This window comes from Scophthalmus maximus, chromosome 8 (genome assembly GCF_022379125.1).
Source record: "Scophthalmus maximus strain ysfricsl-2021 chromosome 8, ASM2237912v1, whole genome shotgun sequence".
In the NCBI taxonomy this organism is placed as follows: Eukaryota; Metazoa; Chordata; class Actinopteri; order Pleuronectiformes; family Scophthalmidae; genus Scophthalmus; species Scophthalmus maximus.
Window position 1 is genome coordinate 1,789,462 of NC_061522.1, and position 26,035 is coordinate 1,815,496.

The 26,035-nt window shown below is 48.5% G+C and overlaps 2 protein-coding genes across 2 annotated transcripts; one reads left to right on the forward strand and one right to left on the reverse strand.

Annotated features, from left to right (window-relative positions):
- The first annotated feature begins 1,435 nt into the window (after window positions 1–1,435).
- Window positions 1,436–19,119, forward strand: LOC118312776 (metal transporter CNNM1-like). The gene is made up of 10 exons (XM_035637664.2): window positions 1,436–2,958; window positions 10,718–10,861; window positions 10,967–11,107; window positions 11,821–11,990; window positions 12,102–12,192; window positions 13,177–13,322; window positions 14,082–14,355; window positions 14,458–14,547; window positions 15,307–15,411; window positions 15,995–19,119. Exons 1-10 carry the CDS (start codon window positions 1,542–1,544, stop codon window positions 16,072–16,074), a joined length of 2,658 nt encoding a protein of 885 aa, XP_035493557.2. The 5' UTR covers window positions 1,436–1,541; the 3' UTR covers window positions 16,075–19,119.
- Window positions 19,120–20,289: 1,170 nt separating this feature from the next.
- On the reverse strand, window positions 20,290–25,780 carry LOC118312876 (aspartate aminotransferase, cytoplasmic). The gene is made up of 9 exons (XM_035637912.2): window positions 25,536–25,780; window positions 24,162–24,343; window positions 23,945–24,068; window positions 23,351–23,463; window positions 22,727–22,831; window positions 22,453–22,603; window positions 22,151–22,316; window positions 21,492–21,634; window positions 20,290–21,389 (listed from the first exon to the last, which is right to left on the reverse strand). The coding sequence occupies exons 1-9, from the start codon at window positions 25,642–25,644 to the stop codon at window positions 21,250–21,252; spliced, it is 1,233 nt and encodes a 410-aa protein (XP_035493805.1). The 5' UTR covers window positions 25,645–25,780; the 3' UTR covers window positions 20,290–21,249.
- Window positions 25,781–26,035: the final 255 nt, after the last annotated feature.

Genomic DNA, 26,035 nt, shown 5'->3' on the forward strand with positions numbered 1-26,035 from the left:
TGAACAGTCTGGATGAGGCTTACTAGGAAAAGTGCCTTAACGCACTTATATATGGACAGTAACGAAGTACATTTACTTAAGAACTGTACTTAAGTGTAGTTTTTGAGTATTTGTATATTACTTGAGTATTGGGGGGGTTTTTTGGAAACGTTTTAAAGGTTTTACGACATTTGAAAGTGCAACATTGTTCTTTTGACTCCAGTACAAGGACATTACTCGTTACATTTGCATTGAAGTCACCAGATGACCCTTTTTCCATTTGAAATGTTTGCCGCGACTACTCTTCGAGGAAGGGACAGAAGATGGGAGAATACTTCCAATGAAGTTCAAGTAATTTTTAGTAATCTTACTAAAAATTGTATAAATTCACAATCAAAAATAGACTATTTTTGATTGTGAATTCATACAATTCTTAGTAAGATTCGAGGTGATTCTAGTCACTAGGTTCTTTAAATGTACAATGGAAGTATATACAATGCACTTTTATTGGAGTAACATTTGACCAGGAGCATCTGTACTTTTACTCAAGTTGTGGAGTTGTGTACTTTGTCCGCCCCAGTTATTCGTGAATCCATGCAGATGTTCTCGAGGCACATGTCCACATGTGGGTGAGAGAGAGCGGCCGGAACTAAACGGACAAAGTGTGCGTGAGGATTGGTCCAAGAATCGACTTCAAACTACGACTGCTGGTTTACAAGGCACTGAACGGTTTAGGTGCTAGGAACCATCCGGACGCCTCAGGTGGTCTGGTACAGGTCTGCTCTGGGTCAGAACTGAACGTGGAGAGGCAGCGTTCAGTTTCTATGCTCCACAGATCTGGAACAAACTCCCAGAAAACTGCAGGACAGTTGCAACTCTCAGTTCTTTTAAATCAAGTCTGAAGACTTTCATCAAATACTATCTATGCACTTCTTGTACGGCACTGTACCTTTTATCACCTGTCTTATTGTACTTTAACATGTTTTTATTTTCTCTTTTCAATTTTTAATTATTCTATTTGAATGTGATATTATATGTTTCCTCCCAGTTGCTTTCACTGTTTTATGTAAAGCACTTTGAATTGCCTCGTTGTTGAAATGTGCCGTACAAATAACTTTCGTTGAGGATCAGAATCATCTGGAAACTACACTTGTCTGTTGTTGACTCAAGGTTAAAGTTCGACCTGCAGTTTGGACAACAAAGCTTATTAATCGACTGTATATCCATATGTGAACGGATTCAATGATGGGTGCGGATGATGACGATGATGATGCGGATGATGACGATGATGATGCGGATGATGATGATGGTGAGAATGATGATGTTAGAACTCCTGCACTTCTGCTGCTGCTGCAGCTCAGTCGAGGCTATTATTAGAGAGTGACGTCACTGCACAGTGGAGGGCGCGTTCCTCTCTCTCGGTGCAGCAGTACGTCACGGTCACGGTCACCGGGCCCCCCTCCGCCCCCATCCCTCTTCCTCCCACATGGACCGGAACCGCGCAGCGCCACGTGACCCGGGAGCTCCGGGGCTATAACTGAGCATCTCCCTCACACCGCGTCATGGCAGCGGAGGATGCGGCCGCGCGGCCCCGAGCCGGAGCGCTGCGGTCCCGCCTGCTGCTGCTCTGCCTGTGCGCCTGCTCGCTGCTGCCCGCGCCGGCGCTCGGCCTGCTCGGCTTCCGGCCGGAGGAGACCGGCGCGGAGCTGTCCGTGGCGGACGGGGTGCTGAAAGCCACCGAGGGGACCCGCTTCATGCTGCGGGTCTACTACTCCGTCTCCCCGCAGCGGCTCAACCGCACCGCGGCGACGCGCGCCAACAACGCGGCGCCCTGGATCGCCTTCATCGAGGAGCCGAGCCCTGGGCGCGAGGGGCAGGTTCACCCGAAGCGGAACATGTGCATGGACAAGAACGCCCGGACGTCCGACATCGAGGTCCTGGGCTCGTTCAAGTCCGCGTCCAGCCAGAACTCGGTGCTGGTGGAGCTGCTGGCCAAGGACCTGCGGCGGGGCGAGAAGATCAAGTACTACTCCATGTGCGCCTTCGACGGGTCCAAGTGGGAACACTACCGGACGCGGGACTTCTGGGTGGCGGTGGCGGAGCGCTCGGCGGCGCCGGAGCTCTGGCTGCAGGTGCTGGTGTCGGTGCTGCTGCTCGGCTTGTCCGCGCTGTTCAGCGGGCTGAACCTGAGCCTGCTGGCGCTGGACCCGGTGGAGCTGCAGGTGCTGCAGAACAGCGGCACAGTCAAGGAGCAGAGCTACGCGCGCAAAATCGAGTCCGTGCGTCGGCACGGGAACTACGTGCTGTGCACGCTGCTGCTGGGCACCGCGATCATCAACGCGTCGCTGGCCGTGTGGATGTGTCAGATCCTGGGCATGACCTGGCTCTCCACGGTCATCTGCGCCTGCGGCATCTTCTTCGTCGGGGAGATCCTGCCGCACTCGGTGGCGTCTCGCCACGGCCTCGCCATCGCCTCCAAGACCATCTGGGTGACGCGGCTGCTGATGGTGCTCTCCTTCCCCGTCTCCTACCCCATCAGCAAGCTGCTGGACCTCATCCTCAACCAGGAGATCTCCAACTTCTACACGCGGGAGAAGCTGCTGGAGATGCTGCGCGTCAGCGACCCGTACCACGACCTGGTCAAGGAGGAGCTCAACATCATCCAGGGCGCGCTGGAGCTGCGCACCAAGACCGTGGAGGACGTGCTGACGCCGCTCGGCGACTGCTTCATGCTGGCGTCGGACGCGGTGCTCGACTTCAACACCATGTCGGAGATCATGCAGAGCGGCTACACGCGCATCCCGGTGTTCGTGGACGAGCGCTCCAACATCGTGGACATCCTGTTCGTCAAGGACCTGGCGTTCGTGGACCCGGACGACTGCACCTCTCTGAAGACCATCACGCAGTTCTACAAGCACCCGCTGCACTGCGTCTTCCACGACACCAAGCTGGACGCCATGCTGGAGGAGTTCAAGAAAGGTCGGTGACGGGGTGAGGGGGTGAAGGAGTGAGGGAGCGAGGGAGTTAAGGAGTGAGGGAGTGAAGGTGTGAGGGAGTGAGGGAGTGAGGGGGTGAAGGAGTGAGGGAGTGAAGGTGTGAGGGAGTGAGGGAGTGAGGGGGTGAAGGAGTGAAGGAGTGAGTGAGTGAGGGAGTGAAGGTGTGAGGGAGTGAGGGAGTGAAGGGGTGAGAGTGATGGAGTAAAGGAGTAAAGGAGTAAAGGAGTGAGGGAGTGAAGGACTGAAGGAGTGAGGGAGTTAAGGAGTGAAGGAGTGAGGGGTTGAAGGAGTGAACGGGTGAAGGAGTGAAGAAGTGAGGGAGTGAAGGAGTGAGGGAGTGAAGGACTGAAGGAGTGAGGGAGTGAAGGAATGAGGGAGCGAGGGAGTTAAGGAGTGAGGGAGTGAAGGGGTGAGAGTGATGGAGTAAAGGAGTAAAGGAGTGAGGGAGTGAAGGACTGAAGGAGTGAAGGAGTGAGGGAGTTAAGGAGTGAAGGAGTGAGGGGTTGAAGGAGTGAACGGGTGAAGGAGTGAAGAAGTGAGGGAGTGAAGGACTGAAGGAGTGAGGGAGTGAGAGAGTGAAGGTGTGAGGGAGCGAGGGAGTGAGGGGGTGAAGGAGTGAGGGAGTGAGGGGGTGAAGGAATGAGGGAGCGAGGGAGTTAAGGAGTGAGGGAGTGAAAGACTGAAGTAGTGAGGGAGTGAAGGAATGATGGAGTGAAGGAGTGAGGGAGTTAAGGAGTGAAGGAGTGAGGGGGTGAAGGAGTGAACGGGTGAAGGAGTGAAGGAGTCAGGGAGTGAGGGAGTAAAGGAGTGAAGGAGTGAGGGAGTCAGGGAGTTAAGGAGTGAAGGTGTGAAGGTGTGAGGGAGTGAGGGAGTGAAGGAGTGAAGGGGTGAGGGAGTGAAGGAGTGAACGGGTGAGGGAGTGAAGGAGTGAGGGAGTGAAGGTGTGAGGGAGTGAGGGAGTGAGGGAGCGAAGGAGTGAAGGAGCGAGGGAGTGAAAGAGTGAAGGAGTGAGGGACTGAAGGAGTGAAGGAGTGAGGGAGTGATGGAGTGAGGGAGTGAAGGAGTGAGGGAGAGAGGGAGTAAGGGAGTGAAGGAGTGAGGGAGTGAAAGACTGAAGTAGTGAGGGAGTGAAGGAATGATGGAGTGAAGGAGTGAGGGAGTGAGGGAGTTAAGGAGTAAGGAGTTAGGGGGTGAAGGAGTGAACAGGTGAAGGAGTGAAGGAGTCAGGGAGTCAGGGAGTTAAGGAGTGAAGGTGTGAGGGAGTGAGGGAGTGAAGGAGTGAAGGTGTGAGGGAGTGAAGGGGTGAGGGAGTGAAGGTGTGAGGGAGTGAAGGAGTGAGGGAGTGAGGGAGTGAAGGTGTGAGGGAGTGAAGGAGTGAAGGGGTGAGGGAGTGAAGGAGTGAACGGGTGAGGGAATGAAGGTGTGAGGGAGTGAAGGAGTGAGGGAGTGAGGGAGCGAAGGAGTGAAGGAGTGAGGGAGTGAAGGAGTGAAGGGGTGAGGGAGTGAAGGAGTGAATGGGTGAGGGAATGAAGGTGTGAGGGAGTGAAGGAGTGAGGGAGTGAGGGAGCGAAGGAGTGAGGGAGTGAAAGAATGAAGGAGTGAGGGACTGAAGGAGTGAAAGAGTGAGGGAGTGAAGGAGTGAAGGTGTGAGGGAGTGAAGGAGTGAAGGTGTGAGGGAGTGAAGGAGTGAAGGTGTGAGGGAGTGAAGGAGTGAGGGAGTGAGGGAATGAAGGAGTGAAGGAGTGAGGGAGTGATGGAGTGAGGGAGTGAAGGAGTGAAGGAGTGAGGGAGAGAGGGAGAGAAGGAGTGAGGGAGTGAAAGAGTGAAGGAGTGAGGGAGTGAGGGGGTTAAGGAGTGAAGGAGTGAGGGACTGAAGGAGTGAAAGAGTGAGGGAGTGAGGTAGTGAAGGATTGAAGGAGTGAAGGAGTGAGGGAGGGAAGGAGCGAAGGAGTGAGGGAGTGAAGGTGCGAGGGAGTGAAGGAGCGAGGGATTGAAGGAGCGAGGGAGTGAGGGAGTGAAGGAGCGAGGGAGTGAGGGAGCGAGGGAGTGAAGGAGTGAGGGAGTGAGGGAGTGAAGGAGTGAGGGAGTGAGGGATCAGTTAACAGACATCAGACTCTGATCAGTGCACTATTATGTTCGGGGATATATTCAAAAATGTAATCTGATGTGTTACCATGGCAACTCTTGGGTTTTCTCAGGTTCCCGTCTGCGGGTGTGGGACGCCGACCGTCCCGTTGGGTCTGTTGCTTAGCGATGTTTGATCTGTGTGTCCGTCTGGAGTAGCATCAGTTTGTCTTTCAGACGCGTGGAGGGGGAGGAAATAATTGCTGCGCCTGCTCCAATGTGCAGAAGAATCCAAATTGAAGGGACAACATATATCCAGAGACGCGTGTGTTGCCTTGTCAGTGTTTATATGTGTAAACCCAGAGCTCTGATTGGCCCAAAGGTTCCTATGGTTACGTTTTCATAAAAACAAATCCCGTTTCTTCAGTGTCAGCTTCAGACTGTCTGGAGGAGAAATTCATTCATCCATCGTCTCAAAAAACAAAAACGAAGGCGTGCAGTTTGTCAGACTGTGCATCATTTGTCGTTGTGACTGTAAGAGTCTTGTTTGACTGTCGGCAACGTTCCCATTTTAAAAAAAAACAGCAACAAGTTTTTCAAGTGTTTAATCCACCCATCTACCTACCTATCTATCTACTTACCTACCTTCCTACCTATACATCTACCTATCTATCTATCTATCTACCTATCTACCTATCTATCTATCTACTTACCTACCTACCTATATCTACCTATCTATCTACCTATCTATCTAACTACCTATATCTATCTATCTATCTATCTATCTATCTATCTAACTACCTATATCTATCTATCTATCTATCTAACTACCTATATCTATCTATCTATCTATCTACCTACCTATCTACCTACCTACCTACCTACCTACCTACATCTATCTATCTACCTACCTATCTATCTACCTACCTATCTACCTATATATCTATCTATCTATCTATCTACCTACCTACATCTATCTACCTACCTATCTATCTACCTACCTACCTACCTACCTACATCTATCTACCTACCTATCTACCTACCTACCTACATCTATCTACCTATCTATCTATCTGTTTATCTACCTGTGCAGCCCTTCGCTGCATCACAATTTCTAAAGAAACTAACCCAGCACCTTGTCTGCAGTGTTGCTGCAGCAGCACAGTGATGCAGTCAGGTGGCAGCCCGGGGTGGGTGGGGTGCTCGCCGGCCAATCACACGCGTCCTCACACAACTTCCCCGCAGTGCTTGGGGAACCTGCAGAGTCAGCGGTTAGGTTTCTTTTTTTCTTCCCTCCGCTGCTGCTGTTTGTGGTGAGAGACGGAAGGTAAACAGAGAAGGACACCTCGACGAGGAGGCGTCGGTTTCACTCTGTTATGTAAGAACAAATCTGTGATGTCACACGTTCAAGGTGAACATCGGCTATTGATGCTTTTTAATGAAGAAAACGAAACGGCTTCAAAAAGATAATTCAAGCACGATGATTCGATGGACCTGTCAAATATGCAATTCCTTCAATGAAAGCGCCAACTTCATGTTCATGCGTGAGTATAAAGCAAAGACGCCCGAAGGGTCGATGTGATTCCTGCGTCACCGTGCCACCAAGAGACCTGGATGATAATCTGCACTGCAGGATTATAAATTCAACATGATGTTTTTGAGTTAATCTAAGACGTGACCTCAAAAAAAAGAAAGAAAAGAAAAGCCATGAATCAGATTTCTGCAAGAGGGGCGAGCCACGGCAGAGACTGGGGATCTTGCAGGGTCACTATTTACAAGACCAGACAGCAACTACATTCCTTTTGAGATTATTTCCCATCATGCTCCTGGTGGAAGTTGACAGGAAGAGAAATTGTTGAACGACGGAGAAGAAACTGCAGCTTTTAGCCACTAGTTGGTGCCGACGAGAGAAAGAGAAGACACGGCAGAACGTGGAGACGACGGCGTAGCCTCGAACACGGCGGTTTTCGCGTTCGAGGCTACGCCGGAGTCTCTGTACGCTTGCTGCAGCGCGAGTTCCCCCTACTCGCTTTTCTGCTTCCTGTTAGCTTCTGGAAAAAGAGCTCCACCTATTGGTGGTTGACAAAGTTCACGTCACTATCTGTGTGAAACTAAAAATGAAACAAACACAGTTGATTTTATCGGAACTCAACGCGGCCCATGTCATACACTGAGCGACGGAGACGGCGGGAGCGCCGCGCCTCGACTCGAGCCAAACTCTCAAGATTTCATATACCGACATTGGAAATTTGTGTCGCTTGAAAAAGTCGTTTGGTGTAAGGCCGATTGCGTCAGTCGCAGAGAGATGTGGATGATAATCGACAGAGGATTATAAACCCACCAGGTCTTTCCTCAGTTTCTCTGCCTCTCTTTGTGTTTCTCTCTGTAAAAAAAAAACTAAAAAACCCCTTTCAACACGCTGCAGCGGGAGAACACAGGCTGCCTCCTTCATGTCAATGAGAACCCTGCAGCAGCCGGTGCCACCACAGAGAGCTCCGGGATATGAAACCACCAAGTGGTTCTAACAGCTCAATAGGATCCAGTATAAAAGACAACAAGTCTGCCAGCTACTTGGCAAGCGAGTGGCAACCCGCTGTGGCGTCACCCGTTGGTTCGTGAGCTGCCGGGGGGGCCGGGGTTGAGACCATGAACATAAACTCCTCAGGAAAAATGTTTAACTGACGTTTATAGAAACAACCAGAGGAGTCGCCCCCTGCTGGTCAGTACAGAGAATACACGCTACAAGGCTTCATTTTCCGCACCCGGTGACCTTACGTCCATTTCCATATACATGTCTAATTTTGGCAACTTAAGATCGTATTGTGTACGCGTTGGTACCATATAACACGTAACACATGGAGAGCATAATAACATCCGGTGTCTTTGCGAGTTCAAATTTAAAAACACCCGGATACAACATGTTAACATGTCCACGACGATGGTCCTGCACGATGGTAAAGACCCAGAACGACCCGCACTGCTACGCACAACATGCTCCATCACCTCTCCAGTGTAACCTCTTGAATAAATCTACGAGCACCCCCCCCCCTCTTTCTTTCTATGTGCTTACAGCAAGCGTGTGTGCTGCTGATGGGAATAAGGAGGCCAAGGCACTAAACTGTGAATATGCTGCTTTGCCGTATAAATAAAAAAAACTCTCCCCGTGCGAGCTGCCAGACTTGACTTGAACTACAGGGGGAAGGAAAACATCTGGGGAAGCACCGAGTTGTTGTTTCAAGCTGTGAGACGAGGGGGGGCGCTCACCAGAGGACTTAAATTGGCTGTAAGCGATTTTTCATCCAGTAGACATTTTGGCGGCAGGCTAGCTGTCGGCTCAGCCCAGGTGCTGTAAAGTGACAACAAAAGGAAAAGTGTTGCTGACTGTTTGTTCACGTCGCTCCCCGACACTTTAGGAGCCGTGCTAGCGACAGACGCTACGCCTCAGGGGGTTGGACCTCGTGGTTAGCGGGTGGGTCCAGCAAACCCGAGGCTGCGGGTGCAATCGTGATTTTCCTGCTCTGGCTCGAACGCGGCCGATGTGCCACAGGGCTGACAGTGTTACCGCACGACACCATCTTCCTCTGCCCCCTCTGCCCCTCGTCCTCGTCACTGTTCGACGTACAGTCTCCCTGGAGGCAGAGTATAAAATATTCAGTGTGCTGTACTCCCACAGTTCCGTCTCGCTGCCGCCTGCTCGTGTCTGACGTCTGATTGGCTCTTAACCCTGCAAAACACCAGCGATGCAGCAATGCGTCACTTACAGTGTCTATGGAAAACATCCGAAGTAACCGAGGGAGGGAACCTTTTCCTGCTCCATAGCACCGATGGTCAGGCCTGGGTAGTAACGGATTTACATGTAATCTGGATTACGTAATCAGATTACCCCCAAAAATCTAACGATATTCAGACCAGATTACATTTGGGGAATAAAAGTGTAATTAGATTATCATCACATTGTCAAGGTCTCAGGGATTACTTAGTTACATTTGGATGATGTCTTAAATATATGGCAATTTAAATTACAATTTATACATATATCTATATATATAGATATATATCTATATATATATATAGATATATATGTAAATTACTGTATACATTACTCAACAGTATATATTCTCAGGTTGCCAGTTGTGTTGATGTTTTACTTTATTTTTCTATGATTTATAGATAATGATAAGGCTTTTTTTGTTTGTCTTGTAAATGCTGAATATGCTTTAATGCGTTTTATTTGCGTTGAAAATGTTTTTGATGTTAAAACCGTTCCAAGAGTTAATTTGTGAGACTCCAAAATTTGTTTTGGTTGCGTCCATTTTGGTGGTAAAAGGTGCAACATTTTCTAAACGTCATTTGTAAAAAGATTTTGAAACAATCTATGAATCATAATGTAGCGAAATACTTAAGGCCGCTCTGTGGATGACAAACGGCTTCGTGACCTCAAAAAGAAATGATCTTATCTTGACGGAGTCACGGTTCATTAAATTAGCTCCAACATCGACTCAAAGCTCCTGAAAGAACAATGTGACGTTTTTATATGTTCACAAGTTTTGAAATAAACTTCCTACGTAAATGTGACTCAGGCTGAGGGAGAGAGCGTGTACAGCACATTGTGTATGTACGGGAGGCTGACCCACTTAGCTGAAAGCATCTCTGCCAGTGTGTGTGTGTGTGTGTGTGTGTGTGTGTGTGTGTGTGTGTGTGTGTGTGTGTGTGTGTGTGTGTGTGTGTGTGTGTGTGTGTGTGTGTGTTTGGCAGGCAGTGAGAGAGGAAGTTGACTTGGAGCCAGACCACCGAGGCGGAGTGAACGCGGCAAAACAAGGATTCCCTGTGTTTCCCTGTCAGCGTGTGGTTTTGAGACCCAGTCGATGTCCACAATAGAACATGTTCATTTAGAGTCGACAAAAAGAATAAAAAGGCCAGGTCTGTGAAAATGACATGAAATCACAGACAGTTCATTTCACTTTAACTCGTGATGTGTGGCGGCATTACACAACAATCTTCCCCCTGAGAGGGATTTTATCAAAGATCATTCATTTTCTTATCATCTATCTTTTTTTTTTTACTTCTGAAGCTACGCACGCACGCACACACACACTCTTCGTCACTCCTGGAGGTAAACGCGGCTGAAGAACTGCAGATACGCCACCTGAGTGTGACGGAGTGTGTTCTTGCATCCATGCGGCTGTGTGTGTGTGTGTGTGTGTGTGTGTGTGTGTGTGTGTGATCTGTATCAACTCCTCCCTGCAGCTCCACACACTCCATTCAGCTCCTCTGCTGCTCCGCTCCACTCCGGCTCTCCGAAGACTCTGAATAATCGGACCGACACTGAACCGCTGTCGGTGTTTTGAATAACGGCTTCCCAAAAATACAAAAAAACGCTTGTGGCCGCAAAACGCTGCTGGTCTGGATCCTGGACAGGCGGAAAAAAAAGTGCGGATGAGAAATAACTGAATAAGGAAAAAGCAAATAAACATTCTGGGGGAAACTCAGTGGAGTCAAAGTTGAGATTTACATGTATTTTTGTGACGCACAAAATCACGTTGATAAATCATTTACATGCTCTCAACACAAAAAGAACCAAAGAGATCATCTTGTCTGAAGGCTCCTCGCATCCTCATCATCCAAATGTTTTCTTGCTGTGTAGACTGCGTTCTTAAATGACTTTCTGTCTGCTAAAGGGAAGTCTCACCTGGCCATCGTGCAGCGGGTGAACAACGAGGGCGAGGGAGACCCCTTCTACGAGGTGATGGGCATCGTCACGCTGGAGGACGTCATCGAGGAAATCATCAAGTCCGAGATCCTGGACGAGACCGACCTCTACAGTACGCGATGCATGTGACACTCCACACACACACACAGGAGTGTGTGCGACAAGCTCATTTTGCGTGTGCGCGTGTGTGTGTGTGTGTGTGTGTGTGTCCCGTCAGCTGATAATCGCACCAAGCGACGGGTTTCTCACCACGAGCGGAAGCAGCAGGACTTCTCCATCTTCAAACTGTCGGAGAACGAGATGAAGGTGAAGATCTCTCCTCAGCTGCTGCTGGCGACGCACCGCTTCCTCTCCACAGGTAAAACGAGCGGCCGGTCGGTCTTGGACCTCGTGTCTCGTAGGGTCTTTGCGGGGAGGGGGGGGAGGAAACAGCGGGCACGTCCAACCTGAGGAATATTTTTCCGACATTAGATTTGGGTTCAGCGTCTGATTTAAGTTAACGTGAAGCTCAAGGCCTGAGTTCTAGTTTCTCAATAGCTACCGTCGGGGGTGTAGCACCAAATTCTGGGCCCTATTCATAAGCAGTCTCTGCTACGCCCGTGGTTGCGAAGTCCTAAAGGTTCAAAAGTTACGATCCCACGTAGCTGATGATGCATCCTTCACAGCTCCCCAGTATAAAACCTCGGGATGGTTCCCGTTCACGTCCTGCAAGACCTGCAAGACCTGCGAACCAATACGTCAGAGGCCGACCTTCTTCTCAAGCCTCTGTTGCAATGTTTCTGGGGTTTCTTTTTGTTTTATTCAGCCTCAAAAACAAACATTCCTACTTCGATTAGTGAATTCTTTTATCCCAAATTTGAGGTTTCTTTGCAATTGGCTTTCCACGAAAACCTCCACTTTCACGAAGGGTTGTCCAGTTTAGGCGTATAGATGAAGTTGGAGTAGAACTACATATGAGATCGACACCGACGAATTCATTCTCACAAAATCCATCCGGTCGGGACACGGGGACATTTCGCCGTCTCCTCCGTCTGCTCACCCCCCGCTCTCGTCTCTCCTCCCTCCAATCAGAGGTGGAGCCCTTCAGACCGGCTCACATCTCGGAGAAGATCCTGCTGCGGCTGATCAAACACCCCAGCGTGGTGCAGGACCTCAAGTTCGACGAGAGGAACAAGCGAGCGCAGCAGCACTTCTTGTTCCAGCGCAACAAGCCGGCGGACCACTTCATCCTGGTGCTGCAGGTACCACGGCAACCGGCAACCGTGCGACGGGCCAACGACGTCGACGCAGAACATGTGTTCCGACAGAAGCTGGTCACAGCTCACGCGGTGTTCCTCTGTTTCTCCCGTCAGGGTCGAGTGGAGGTGGAGTTCGGTAAGGAGGCGCTCAGGTTTGAGAACGGAGCCTTCTCTCACTTCGGGGTTCCTGCCATCATGCCGACAGGTACAGATGTCTTCACTTGTGCACCCTCGTATTCCTCAACACTGATTTTAATCTTCGCGCCAAACGGAAAGACAAAACAAAAATCGTAATTTTGCTCCGATGCCTCAAATATATACCCTGAAGTTCAAGATCCCAGAACCCAAAAATCAAATCCACTTTACTATTTATAAAGTGATTTGTGTCAATTTTACACAAAGATACAGTAAAAAACTTAATATGTATTAATATATATATATATATATAAGAATTACTGAATGACATTATAGGATATATGCTAATGGGCTCAAATTCATTAATAAGAATGTGGTAATATGTTGGAAAAATATCAGAATGTGTTGAAAATATGTATTAGTATATAAACTGTATACAAGGGGTTATGATTAATAATGCAGTAATATGTTGGAAAATAGTCTTTATATACATTAGTTGTGTATTAATCATATATATTATAGTGTATATGAATATAGAAGGTTAATGAGTGTCTGGAAAGAATTTTTGTTAGTAATATTTTAGTATATAGATAGATCATATATAGTAATATGCATGATATTATTTTAGTTTTAAAAATATTTCAATATCATAGTTGTTTGTCTTTAAGTGTGATGTCACATTTTTTTCTCTCGATCTTAATGAAATCATGAATCTTCGGAGGGTTGACGCCCGTTGTGCAGCTGCTCTGCAGGATTGAGGGCTGTTGTTGCTTTTGTAAACAGGCACTTGCAGAGTGAAACAGCTGATCAGCAGTACGCTCAAGTTCTCCCATCGCTCTCAACGCATTAAAATACGTGAACGCTTCTCCGAGCCAAAGCCGCCCTGAATGCGGCATTCATCGAGCAAAGTGCCTCGGATGAATGAAAGGTTTCAGCCACAGGAGGGAGAAATGAAGCGAGCGAGCGGGTTTCCCCTCGCTCGCTCCTGATTTAATGGACGCCAGTCAGTTTTGCGAAGAGTCATGTTCAGTAATTAAGGTACTTCCCTGTGCAGTCCACAGATCCCCGTCCCGCAGCAGCGGTTTGGACCGCTCCGAGACCATGCTGTACGGGGGAAGCATGGGGCAGCTGAACGGAGGGGGGAGCGTCTACCTGCCCGACTACTCTGTCAGACAGCTCACACACCTTCAGGTCATCAAGGTATAGTCACGTGACCTCTGCTGATTTCACAAGGATCGGGAAACACCCAATACTTGGGAAACACCCGATCCTTGGGAAACACCCGATCCTTGGGAAACACCCGATCCTTGGGAAACACCCGATCCTTGCGAAAGTGACAGTCAATGGTTTCACCCTCCACTTTGATCTCTGAAGACAACATCACACAGTGTCTCTGTTTGCAAGGAGTTCACTGTGCCTGAGAAAATATCGACTGGACTCCAGGCGTCTTTTGAGGTCGTCCGATTTTGTTTGTTTTCAGCGGGGCATTGACCCTATAATGTTGCTCCGGAACAATTTCCAGACTTTTCCAGACGCCGCCCACTCGTCTGAATGATCCGGAAATGTCCCTGCTGTTGTGAACGCGTCTGACTCGGACAATCTCCTGCCGCGTTCTTCGTATGTCAACGGCAAACTACGGAAAATGTTCTGTCTAAAAAAACGTCAATCAAGAGACAAACAGCCATTCGCGCTCACGTTCACCTGCATGTCTTAGGTCATAAAGGTGCATCAAACAAAACTAATCCAAATGTATAATGAGGAACCTGGTAATAAGTATTCACCTGCTTTAATGACAAAATAAGAACAAAGTTGTTATCCTAAGTTAACTTCCTTGGTACCCAGTATTGTAGACGTCATTTGAGAACTCCCTTGCTCCCCGATACTCTTGGTTCCTTCCTCTATTGCTAAATTCAAGTACCAGTAGGAACCTGGTTTGTATTAATACCTGATTTGTGTCAGATCACCCGGAGCCACTACCAGAATGCCCTGACGGCCACCAGGATGGACAGTTCGCCTCAGACGCCCGATGCCGACGCTCGACTGGGCAACACCCCGACCCCGGAGCCGCCGCCTCCTCCGACAGAGCACGGCGCCGCCACCCTGATGCCGCCGACCGCCACCCTCATGCCGCCGCCCAGGGACCACGGCCGGCCCGGCTCGGCGAGAACCCATGGAGCTCAGTCCAGCATCCCGCACAGCACGTCCCTGCTGAACGAGAAGAACCGCATCGTCCGTGAGTAGGGTTAGGGTTCTCCAGTGGTCCTCGCCCAACAGTGGATTGGAGTTTGCACGGCGTAAACATGTGGACGTATGAGTGTTTGTTTGTTTGTTGCAGGGAGTAAATCGGACGGACAGAAGAGTCCCAGCGACTCTGTGTTTCTCAGGATGGATGAGATCCCCTACATCCGAGAGGACACACAGACTGGTACGACGACATCACGCTGCTGCGTTATCGCATCAGCGTGAAATCTGAGACTTACCGCTAATCGTCCACACGTGACAGTAAAATTCATAAACTGATATAACCGCCTCCTCTCTGCTTCTCCCTCACTAGCATGCAGGCAGATCGTAGACTGTGAATAAAGATTGTAGACGTGACAGCTCACAAAAGTGAAGCCAAAATGTCTAGATCGCCCCCTGGTGGCTGGCTGCAGTATAGGTCATAAGCCCCGCCTCCTTTCTGTTAGCACCAAAATACAAAAATCAAAGTACAAAAGTTAAATTAGTTTCACAAAGATGGTTTCTGTCATTTGAGGTGGTTCTTATCATACAACACTTATCAAGTGTTCATGAGACCGACTCGTGATTGGTCGAGAGCGTTGTGAATCCGGCGGGAAGTCGACTGCGCCAGCACAAGATGGCGGCGTGGCTTACTTTTTTTGTTCAGCGGCAGGAAGTGGAGATGCGTCGGCCATCTTTCTTCAGAGTCTTGTGGCGCCGACAAAGAAGCGTGTAGTTTGAGCACGAGGGCAGAGAGAGACGAACAAGCAACGTCCTTCAGTTGGCAACTTCAGTTTCACATTCAAGCAACAAGTTGTCATGAGTCGGTTGACCAGACGTCTTTGGTTTCAACTCTTTTTCAAAGACTTAAAGAGTCGTACAGGATTTTTAATTTGTCCTCCGAAGCTGTTCGTCATGGACAAGGTCATGACCTGGTCTCTCTCTCTCTCTCTCTCTCTCTCAGACACGGCCTCCGTTCCCATGGAAACGGACACGTCGCCTTTCATCAGCAGCCTGTCGCTGAGCGGCTCTGAGGAAACACTGGGCAAGAAACTGCTGCTCAAACTCAGTCAGTCTCTCTCACACACACACACACACACACACACACACACACACACACACACACACACACACACACACACACACACACACACACACACACACACACACACACACACACACACACACACACACACACACACACACACACACACACACACACAAACACACAAATCTTTTCTATACTCTCCTCTTTCTCTCATTGGCTTTGATTCATATGCAAACTCAGCCACACACACGCACACACACAACAAGCCTCCTATTTAAACTTACATTAGTGTTTTGGGATTTGTCTACTTTGTATTCTGATGTGGCCTCTGAAAGAAAAATTCCATCCCAGGGTTTTTTTAAAAATTATTATTTAGATAGATCGAGTATATTATTACAAAGGTTGGCTAATAAGAGATAGAGAGAGACAGTCGACAAAGACTTTTATAACATTAAAACGTTACAGCCGAATAAAAAAATGCTTGATCGTGATAAACAATATCATATTTGTACCTTCTTGGTAAACGGCACTGACCTTATCCTAGAAGAACGTTCCGGTCAGACTGAAACGTTCTTTGAACTTTTTTTCTCGTTTGTCTCCTCAGGCCACAAGAAGAGGAAAAAATCCCGCGAAGGAGACAGAACGCCGGAGGACATTTCCGAGCAGCCGCTGGTCAAAACCTAGCAGAGCGTCCGTACGACGCGGACCCCCGACTCCACCAGCGTCGTTCGTGGAGACGACGCTGGTGGGTTAGAACTACAGATGTTCAGAGTTTTATCTGAGAACAAACTCCACAACGAAGGAGACGCAAGTGGACCCATCACCAGGACTGGAATAACCACTGGACTAAAGGGAGGTTGCAGCTTCTGGTATTAAACTGTGGCCTCTCATCTGACGCTCGTACGAGAACCACTGACAGAGAATGTAGATGATTTGAATGAGTTTTGAGTTTTTAAAAAAAATATACGTTATACACCCTGCTCACGCACGATCACGTTTCCAAGGAAACGGACGGACTGTACACACCTCTAATTAAAATCTAGTCCTACCATTGGTTGGTGTGGAGAAAAATTCACACTTTTATTGATCTCCAATCAAGTATTTGACCGTAAATCCAGATTGTGTCTGGGTGTCCGTTTTTAAAAACTTTTGTCACTGTTGAAAATATTGCCAAAAGTGAGTGGACGTGCACGTTTTGGCTGGTTTAGGCCCGTTAGCTCCAATAAAGATCCTTTTTTTTTTTTAGCGCGACAGCACATCGTGCATGTTGTAGCATCGTTGGGATGACGTTTTAGCATGTGGCGACAGTTCGGGGGGAAGCAGCCTTTCCTTTTTCAACGTGGCGTCCGTAAAGAACCGTTTTTTTCACACCCGTTTACTCACCGATTCAGAAGAAAACGTTGTGGCACCAAACCTCGTTCCTTCCATCTTCGCCAAAGAGCTGCATTCTCCGGCGGCGGGCGCCTGCATCAAAGTCGACTCCGGCATTGCGTCCGGTTCCATCCCATTTGGAGTTAGCATGCTAATCAGCTAGCCTGTCTTGTCCCAAAAATGTCTGAAGCTCTTATTGGCGAGCGACCATCACCAACGCCGTCGCTACCATGTTAGTTGGCGGCGGAGAAAGCGTACGAACAGCGCCTTTAAAGAAACAGTCCAACATGTTTTGTGAGGTTCGCTCATTCCCCTTCTTGCCGAGGATGACCTGAGAAGATCGACACCCCACTCATGTCCGTGAGCAGGAACTAAGGCCTAATTAGCCTAGCTTAGCATTGAAAAGTTTGCCAAACAAGTTTACCATTTCACAAGTTTCTGTTTTTCCGTTTACCATTAGTATTTTTTGAAAGTTAGCATGAAGGTTTTAGGGCCAACTTGGCCAACGCGAGAGCGGTACCGGTCCTCTGTGCTACCTCCTTCACTCCACAGCATCTAATTACATCATCGACTCATCATACGATACGTGGATATGAGCTCAATCACGTTTGACCTCAGTAACAGCCGGTGTGTCTACATGCGTGTTTGTTGAAATAAGAATGAATGTGTCAACAACAGTCCAGCAAAGTCTCGCTGCTTCTGTGCTCTGATTGATTAATCAATTACTGGTTTGGTCTATGAAATGTCAGGAAATTGGGATTTCTTGGTATTTTTCCGAAGGCACCATGTCTTCAATTGTCACTTATAATGACGATAACGTCGTTTATCGCAATCATTTTCTGGCACAAAATATCGGGCAACAAAAAGAAGTCATCGTGACGAGGCCTACAGCGTCTCCGGTGATTCCCAAACTCGACATATCAACAAGTATGAGCGTGACGCGATGCAGTCGAAACTCCCCAACGTCCGACGGCGGTGATGGCGAAGGTGGTTGGACTCTGCAGTTGTAGGACTGAAAGAGAGAACGTCAGATTTATTCAGAGATCGCTCGCTGAAGCCCGATCTGGAAGAGCACTGCATAGAAATGGAGAAGCAGGAAGTCCCAATAGAAGGGAAGGTGAGCAGGGAAAATGTGTTCTTTATTGAACTCTTTCCACCAACATCTCCCCTTGTCTTCGCCACTTTTAAAGATATTAAATATACGACAGTTTTAGATGGAGCATGAGTTTAAAATCTCCAACTATCCACTGCACTACATATTTCCTCTGCTGCCCCCTGGTGGCGCGGAGCTTCAGTGCAAACTGAGCCTTATCTGTAGCGTCATGCCACGCGAAGTCGCCGTGTTTGTGGCTTGTCCTTTCTTTTGTTTATGATTTTGTATGAGAGCAATACTGGAAGACTGACCCTCCGTAGTCTGGATGAGAAATACAACGAGTTAATTGACAAAAACATCATGGTGTAATATTTTGTACTATATTTAGATGAAATAAGTTACTCTGGATGTATATTTTTTCCAAGAACAATAGAGGGAAAAAAATATGGCTTTTATGAGTTTTGAGTTGCTGTTCATGATTCATGTTACCTCCACTTGGATATCAAAGTTACAAAGTACAGAATTAATTTTTTTCGGAGCATTGAACATTGAGGAAGTCGTCTTGCTGCCATCTCACTCACTTCCTGCACTCACTCACATGCAGAGCGCAGCCTGAACGAGCTGGAAGGAGTTCTGTTTTTCTGGAGTTTTAATTAAAAAAAAATTATATTTAACGTGTTTGTGCAAATTTAATCAAAGATTTGAAAAAAAAAAAAGTGTATTTGACGACCATATCTGGAAAAAGTCACATCACTAGAACCAGCACAGGTTTTGACTTCGGGGTAATAACTTATCACGCTGATGGAATATTATCTCCAGTCACGCTATGTGCTGGATAGCTCTGCACCGTCCCCTCTGCTCGGTGCTGGGGGGACCGGTGGGCGTGGCTCCGGCCTACTGCGTTTGCAGGATCAGATTTGTGCCATTGCAGCAGAGGCAATGGGAGGGGAGGGTGGGAGGAGGAGGAGAGGAGGTGGGAGGTAACATGGAAGGATGACAGGTCTAAAGTTTGTCACTGGCCCTTTTATTTTGAAAAGACGAGTCAAGATGAGCAGTGTGACTGTGGGTTTGTGTGGAAATGTGTTTATTTCATTATTACGATGATGTTGGGTCACATGCGTTAAAGATGCTGCACTTGTCACAGGAGTATTTTTTACAGGTCTCGACACGTCTGAATGTTTAAAGTTTATATGTATTGGAAATTTTAATGATCCCATCGGATGATGAATTCTGGCATGGACTGATCAGGCTTTTCTCACACACCCTGATCAGTCCATGGCAGGCTGGTGGGGTGGGGAGGGCGGGCGGGGGGAGACAGTGGGAGGGGCACGTTCAGGCTGTGCTCATTGGCTAATGTAACAGGCGGGGAGAGAGGGGAGGGGAGGGAGGCGTCCCTCCTGGGTGCAATATGTCAAAACCTGCTGAGTCACTTTGCTGCATTGGAACACCGGCGGTCAGCCAATCAGGATCATCCAGCCAAGGTCAAACACAGACCACAACCCATTCTGCTGCTGGACGCTTTTTTAATTTCAATATTTTTGCAGTGCGTATGATGTCTGATCAGCGCTCCTTGGAAATCTGTACAGTTTTCACTTGTTCTGCTTGTTTTTCTGTAATGGGAAGGGTTTTTTTTTGGGGGGGGGGGGGGGTAATATGACAACTTGATACTTGTAAAATAGAAAGATTGTATTTTGCATCAAAATATACAGAAATATATAAAACATCTGCAACATTATGAATCTTCATCTTCATTTTACCTTTTAAAGATTAAGTCTGGTGATATTTCATATTTTCATAAATCCTATGAAGCGATCATACAAACGTTTACTTCCTGTCGTTCACCTTTACAGTCCAACTATTGAAAGGACTTTTTATTCCTCTACATTTATCTGAGAGGTGCAATAATCATGCTGTCTAATCAGCATCTTGATATGCCACACCTGAGGTGGATGGATTATCTCGTGCTCACTAACACAGATTTAGACAGATTTGTGAACAATATTTGAGAGAAATAAGCTTTTGTGTACATAGAAACAGTCTTAGATCTTTGAGTTCAGCTCATGAAAAAGTGTTGCATTTATAAGTTTGTTCAGTGTAATAATAACAAAGGAACTATTTCTTACGTCTGCCAAAAGAGAATTATTTTCCTTTTTAAAAAAAGAAACAAACATATTTGTTATCTTTTGTAAATATCTACATCTTCAGGAGGAAGCCGGCGCCGCGGGGCCACGGACGGCGTGCAGGCGACGTCCGAGACGTTCTAATGTTCCACCAGCGAGTGCAACGACATAACAACGACTACATCACGAGACAAATAATCACTTCTCAAGTTTCACGTCTTTTTACCTCAGAGCAGGTCGTCGTGGTAGAGACTGTGCAGGTCCGGGGAGCAGGTTTGGGTTGGAACTTGGAAATAAAAAGAAGCAGCCAGAGAGTTTGTTTGGTTCCTGTGGTGATTTATTTCAGCATGAACACACACATAACAGGTAGGTGTGTGTGTGTGTGTGTGTGTGTGTGTGTGTGTGTGTCAGGCCTCTGAGGTCTGAGCATCACTGCGACCGACATGTACAGAGCCTCGTCTGTTATACAGCGAGGGAGAAAAAACGACAGACGGATTGTGTTTTCGGCTTTGTGAACTTTTTTAACTAACATTTTTCATCTTCTACACAACTGCACAGAGCTCTGACAAGGCAAAGAACAACACAACAAAACATCAGGCACGCGCACAAACCAGGTCACACGACGACGATGGAGGCGATGACGACGACGACAGCGGGCTCACGTGGTTCAGTATCCCAAAAATTACGATAATATTATTTATCGCGACCATTTTCTGGGACAATATAGTCGTGCAACAAAAACCTAGTTATCGCGACGAGGCATCGTGTCAATCGTTTGTCTTCGCAAAGTCTAAAAATTTAAAAGCGGGTCTCAACAGCGACCGTACAGACGACAAGTCGTTTGTTAAATTCTTACACCAATTTTCTCTTCTTATTTCTTATTGACTCGGAGCTGACGTTCAGTGTTTGTGCTGGAAAAATGGAAATGACTCAAAAGACTTAACTTAGTAACAGTAACCCGTCTGTGCTCTCAATTCATAACAAAAAACTCAAGTGAACATTTGAATATTTCTTGTTTCATCTTCTACACAGCGACACGCGGCCGTTCAAGTGTTTTCCTCAAGTCATTGCACCTCCCAAGGATTAATAATTATGTGTGAGAGAAGAAACACGTCCCGTCCTCCCATTGGTTCAACTGCCAATTAAGCCTGCTGCAGTTTCATCCAATAGGAGGAGAGGTAAAGCGGGGAGAAAGGGGGGTGCGGTTACAGACATGATGATACTTCCTGTGGCGTTCAGGAGGGCAGGAAGGCAGGAAGTGGGCGGGCCCTGCCCTTACTGGACCTTGGTGACGGCCTCGTGGATGGACTGGGCCACGTGGTCGATGTTCTTGCTCGTCAGGCCGCACATGTTGATGCGGCCGCTCGCCATCAAGTACACGTGGCGCTCCTTGATCATGTACTCCACCTGTTTGGCTGCGAGAACACACAACACGCGGCGACGTCACGAAGAGTGTAATGGCACCTGGTGCAGGAACACTATGACATATCGTGTGTGTGTGTGTGTGGAGTTCTCACGGTTCAGGCCGGTGAAGCTGAACATGCCGATCTGTTGGGTGATGTGGTCCCAGGTGCCCGGAGTCCCCAGTGCCTGCAGCTTTGCCTTCAGCTGATCCCTCATCAGCAGAACCCGCTCGGCCATGGTCTTCACGTTCCCCTTCCTGCTCCGGGGAGGGGAGGACGGGAAAAGGAGAGAGACACACAAGGTGTTTAAAGTTTTTGAAGCCCCAGTGCGGCATCTGGTGGTAAAGTGGCAAACCGCAACCAACTGAGCGACCGACAGGGGACACTTCATGGTGGCGCACCGCCGTTTACGACGCGACGTATTCTGGACGGTTTTGTTCAACAACCGCGAACCGTGATCATGAAAATGTCTCAATTCAAGATTTATTAAGTAAAGTAAAATTATATTATGTTATTTTTCACCTCATATTTCAGAGTTTATTTCTTCTACTTGAGCTTTTCCCTCTCTTTTGTGCATTCTTGAATGTTTTTCCATATTGATAGAGTCATAATAATAATTATAGTGTAATTTCATGATTGAATGTCACCTGCTGAGAGTTCGTCACTCATTACACGAGCGAGCGACTCGGTTCCTGAGAATCTGATGTTCTGGAAGCTTTATTTTTTATTTTTGGACTAAACATCTACCGGCAACTCAACTCGGCTCGACGTACCATTCGGCGAAGAGCTCAGGGCAGTTGAGGGTCTTGCTGACGATGCGCGCCCCCTGGGACGGCGGGTTGGACCAGGTCGTCCGGACGATCTTCTCCATCTGGGACAGGACGCGGGACAGACTCTCGCCGTCCTGGGAAACCACCGTCAGGTTCCCCACCCTCTCGTCTTGACAACGGGGTCAGGAGGAGGAGAGGAGGAGGAGGAGGAGGAGGAGGAGGAGGAAATTACAGGACTGACAGTTTTCTGTTAGCAACCGACTGCATCCGTGTGTGTGTGTGTGTGTGTGTGTGTGTGAACTCACTGTACAGGCCGAAGTTCTTGGAGAAGGACTGAGCGACGAACAGCTCGAAGCCCTCGGAGACGAAGTAGCGGATGGACCAGGCGTCTTTGTCCAGACTGCCGGAGGCGAAGCCCTGATAGGCTGAGTCAAAGAAAACAAACAGATTCCTCCTCTGGATGAAAACAAAAGACAACAACGAACATCGCATTAAAACAAAAGGAGACGAATTTCTTTTGACGATAGGAGAAACGTTTTTCGCCCTCGAGGGACGGGTTCCTCCGAGGGAACTACAAACCTTCATGATCTCTGCGATCTGCTTCCACTGGTCCTGAGTCGGGTCGGTGCCGGTGGGGTTGTGTGCGCAGGCGTGCAGGACGAAGACGGAGCGTTCAGGGGCTTTCTGACGAGAGAGGAAGAGTCGCCGCTCCGAGATCAGAGACAAACGTCACGTTCACAAAAACGTCTGCTGCTCTGACGTGTTCCTCTCCCTGACAATATTTGTGTTTCTTTCTATTTGACTATATTGACTATTTGATCTAATCTTGCTCCTTTTCTGGTAAACATCAGATCTGATAGAGAAAAAAACATTCAGGGAGAAAATTGCGAATTTAATGTACCTTCATGAGAAAGATATTTCGTTGAGGCTTGATATATTTTGTTTAACCATAAACAATATCCTAAATATCTATAAATGAAAAGAAAACACAAATTTATAGAACTTGAATTAAGAAAATATACATAATTTATTTGACGTAAACATAAAGGCAAATTTTCTCGCTGCACTGTTTTATTCTGTACAGTGCGAGTTTTTCGTATCGGCCGATTTTAGCCTCTCACAGACATATCGGTATCGGCGGTCGGGCCCTACGGCCGTGACGTGGAAACCACCGACAATGAGAGAAAACTACCCCGTCCTCACCTCCAGGTCGTCCAGGAGCCCGGTGATGTCCAGTCCCCTGTTGGCAGCGTCCCAGTAGTGGTACGGCCGGATGTCCTTGAAGCCGGCGTCGGCAAACACGCTGTTGTGGTTCTCTGGGGGGGAAGAAAGATCATAAAGCAGATGTTTTTAAAACCCCCAATCTACAAATGTGACCCTGCAGCCGACTTCATCCGAAATACAATTGTCCTGGAGCAGAGTGGAGCATTGAGGGCTATTTTTTAAAGCTGCTTTCAGACGTTCGCTGGAGTCCGGACGTCGTCCTGAACTTCTCCTTTTAATTTACGGAGAAAGTTCCGGCGGATTTACGGAGGATTCGCTGCGAGCGAGTGGAACGTGTCGATGACTGTAAACAGAAGAACTGCAATGACACCAAGACGCCACAGGATGTTCCAGAGATCATCCCGCTGTTGTGAGCGAGTCCGACTCGGGACAATCTCCATGTTGTGTTCCTCGTACGTGAACAGCAGACTCGCGGACACTGTCCGGAGCTCGTGCCTGAAAGCAGCTTTATTCAGCTGCAACACTTGTGGGGAATTTGTTTGGGGGGCACTTGATTTCCAGCGGTCTACGAACCCCAGGTGGGCGCCGACACGTAGACGGGCGTGGCTGTGTTGTTGGTGCCGTTGTACCAGCGCCGCAGGAACTCCGCGCCGATCCTCAACGCACCGGTGCCGCCCAGACACTGGACGCCGCCGACCTGAGGGAGACCACAGCAGGGGGGGGGACAACAAACTCAGCCTCATACATGACATGATATTCAGACGAGCCTGCGTCTCTCTCTCCCTCTCACCCTGCTCTCCTTGATGGCCGGGCTGTCCTCGCCCAGCGCCACCTTGGAGGCGGCCGAGCGGAACTCGGGCAGGCCGAGGATGGGCAGGTACTCGTGGTTCAGGCTGCCGTCCTCCACGATCAGCCGCTCCACCTTCTTCACCACCGGCAGCACCCAGGGCTGGCACTCGTCGGTACGGTACGCTGGAAGGGGGGCGACAAAAAGCCACGTCACATAAAAAAGAAAGAAAAAGGAAGCTTCTTTCTGACTCTTGTCGTGTCCACGACGTCAGCGCCGTTTTTCTCAAGGATTGGGTGTTTTTTTTTAATTGGTTTTTTGTTAACTTTATTTCAGAGTGGAGCCTCGATGTACAAATGATAAACCTGCAGTCTGAAACAATAACACCAGAGACAGACGGATGTGGATAACATGTTGTGTCTGGAGAATGTTATGTCGAATCAGCCAATAAGAGCCGTTCGCAGACATATTGACTCTGAAGGTCACCCTTGACAACCAGATTGTGAGTGTGTGTGTGTGTGTGTGTGTGTGTGTGTTTCAAATGTTTGACCCCTCAAGAACTCGTGCTCGCTCGCTCACTCACTCACTCATCCCCGTATAGAGTTTCGCGGCCCTGGCACCGCGGCTGCCGACATATTTGCCAGGTCACAACGAGGACGGTTTGTCGATGTTCTGACGGGCGGGTCCGCGGAGGGTCGTCCAAAATATAATGTAGTCGGCCGCGGACAGCGAGACACACGAGTGTTCTCTGTCCTTATTGACATATGTGTCAATGTGAGATATACAACCGTCAACCCGCTTACGAACTAGGTCCTGGGAGAACGTGACGACACGCTGGGGGGATATTCAGGGAACCCTGCTCACATGGGCGGTTCCAGGGGGAAGAAGAAGAAGAATTAGAATAAATAAGACTTTCAAAAGGAACCTCATACCCCTGAAAAGCATCTCTCTGAAGAACTCCGATCTCAGCAGTTCCTCTGGGAACCTGTCAAAAGGTTCCTCCACGGTGGCAATGGTGAGGAACCCTGCAAGGTTCCCTGAGGTTCTCCTACTTTGTAACACTGGTTCTCCGAGGCTGTGCAGAAGAACCCGAACACAGGAGAGCTTCAGAAGAAGCAGCTTAGAACCTGCAACAGACTCAGTATTCGAAATCTACAAGATGAGTTCACGACGTTCATGAGAACATGGATCTAATTTATAGGGTTAGGGTGGTGCGTTCAGGGGTTTCTCGAGGGTGGTGCGTTCAGGGCCGCGGACGAAGGTCAAACCGACGAGTTGCTAGCTAACGAGGCCGTGAAGCACCGCCGGAGGAGCGGGCAGCGGCGGCGGGTCGACCCGCTGCCGGAGCAAGGCTAACCTAGCTTTAGCCTCTCTTACCGCCGACTCCCAGGTTGACCTTCTGCGGGTCGCTGTCCTCCCTGAAGTCGGCGGTCAGTTTGAAGACGGCGACCGGTGGAGCCTGCGGGACATCGCCGAAGACGGACATGGCGAGGCAAGAAGATCGCGGTGCAGCAGCGGGAGGAGGAGGACGAGGAGACGGTGCTTCCAAGGACGGGTAGGTGGTGAGAGAGACGGACGCGCCTTCACCTTCAGCCCGCTGCTTCAGGACAAGTAGGAAGAGGGGGCAGGCGTCAATCCGCCAATAGGAAGGCGCGTAACTGGGCGAGCCAATGAGAGCACAGTGACGCTGATTTCGCACCGAGCGAGCCAATGAGAGCACAGTGACGCTGACTTCGCACCGAGCGAGCCAATGAGAGCACAGCAAGGGAAATAATACAATATATTTTTTATATCTGTTGTAAATATTATATGAACATGAATGTTCCTTTTTGCATCTCCTGTTTTTTTATGTTTCTCACACAATTAAAAAAATGTTT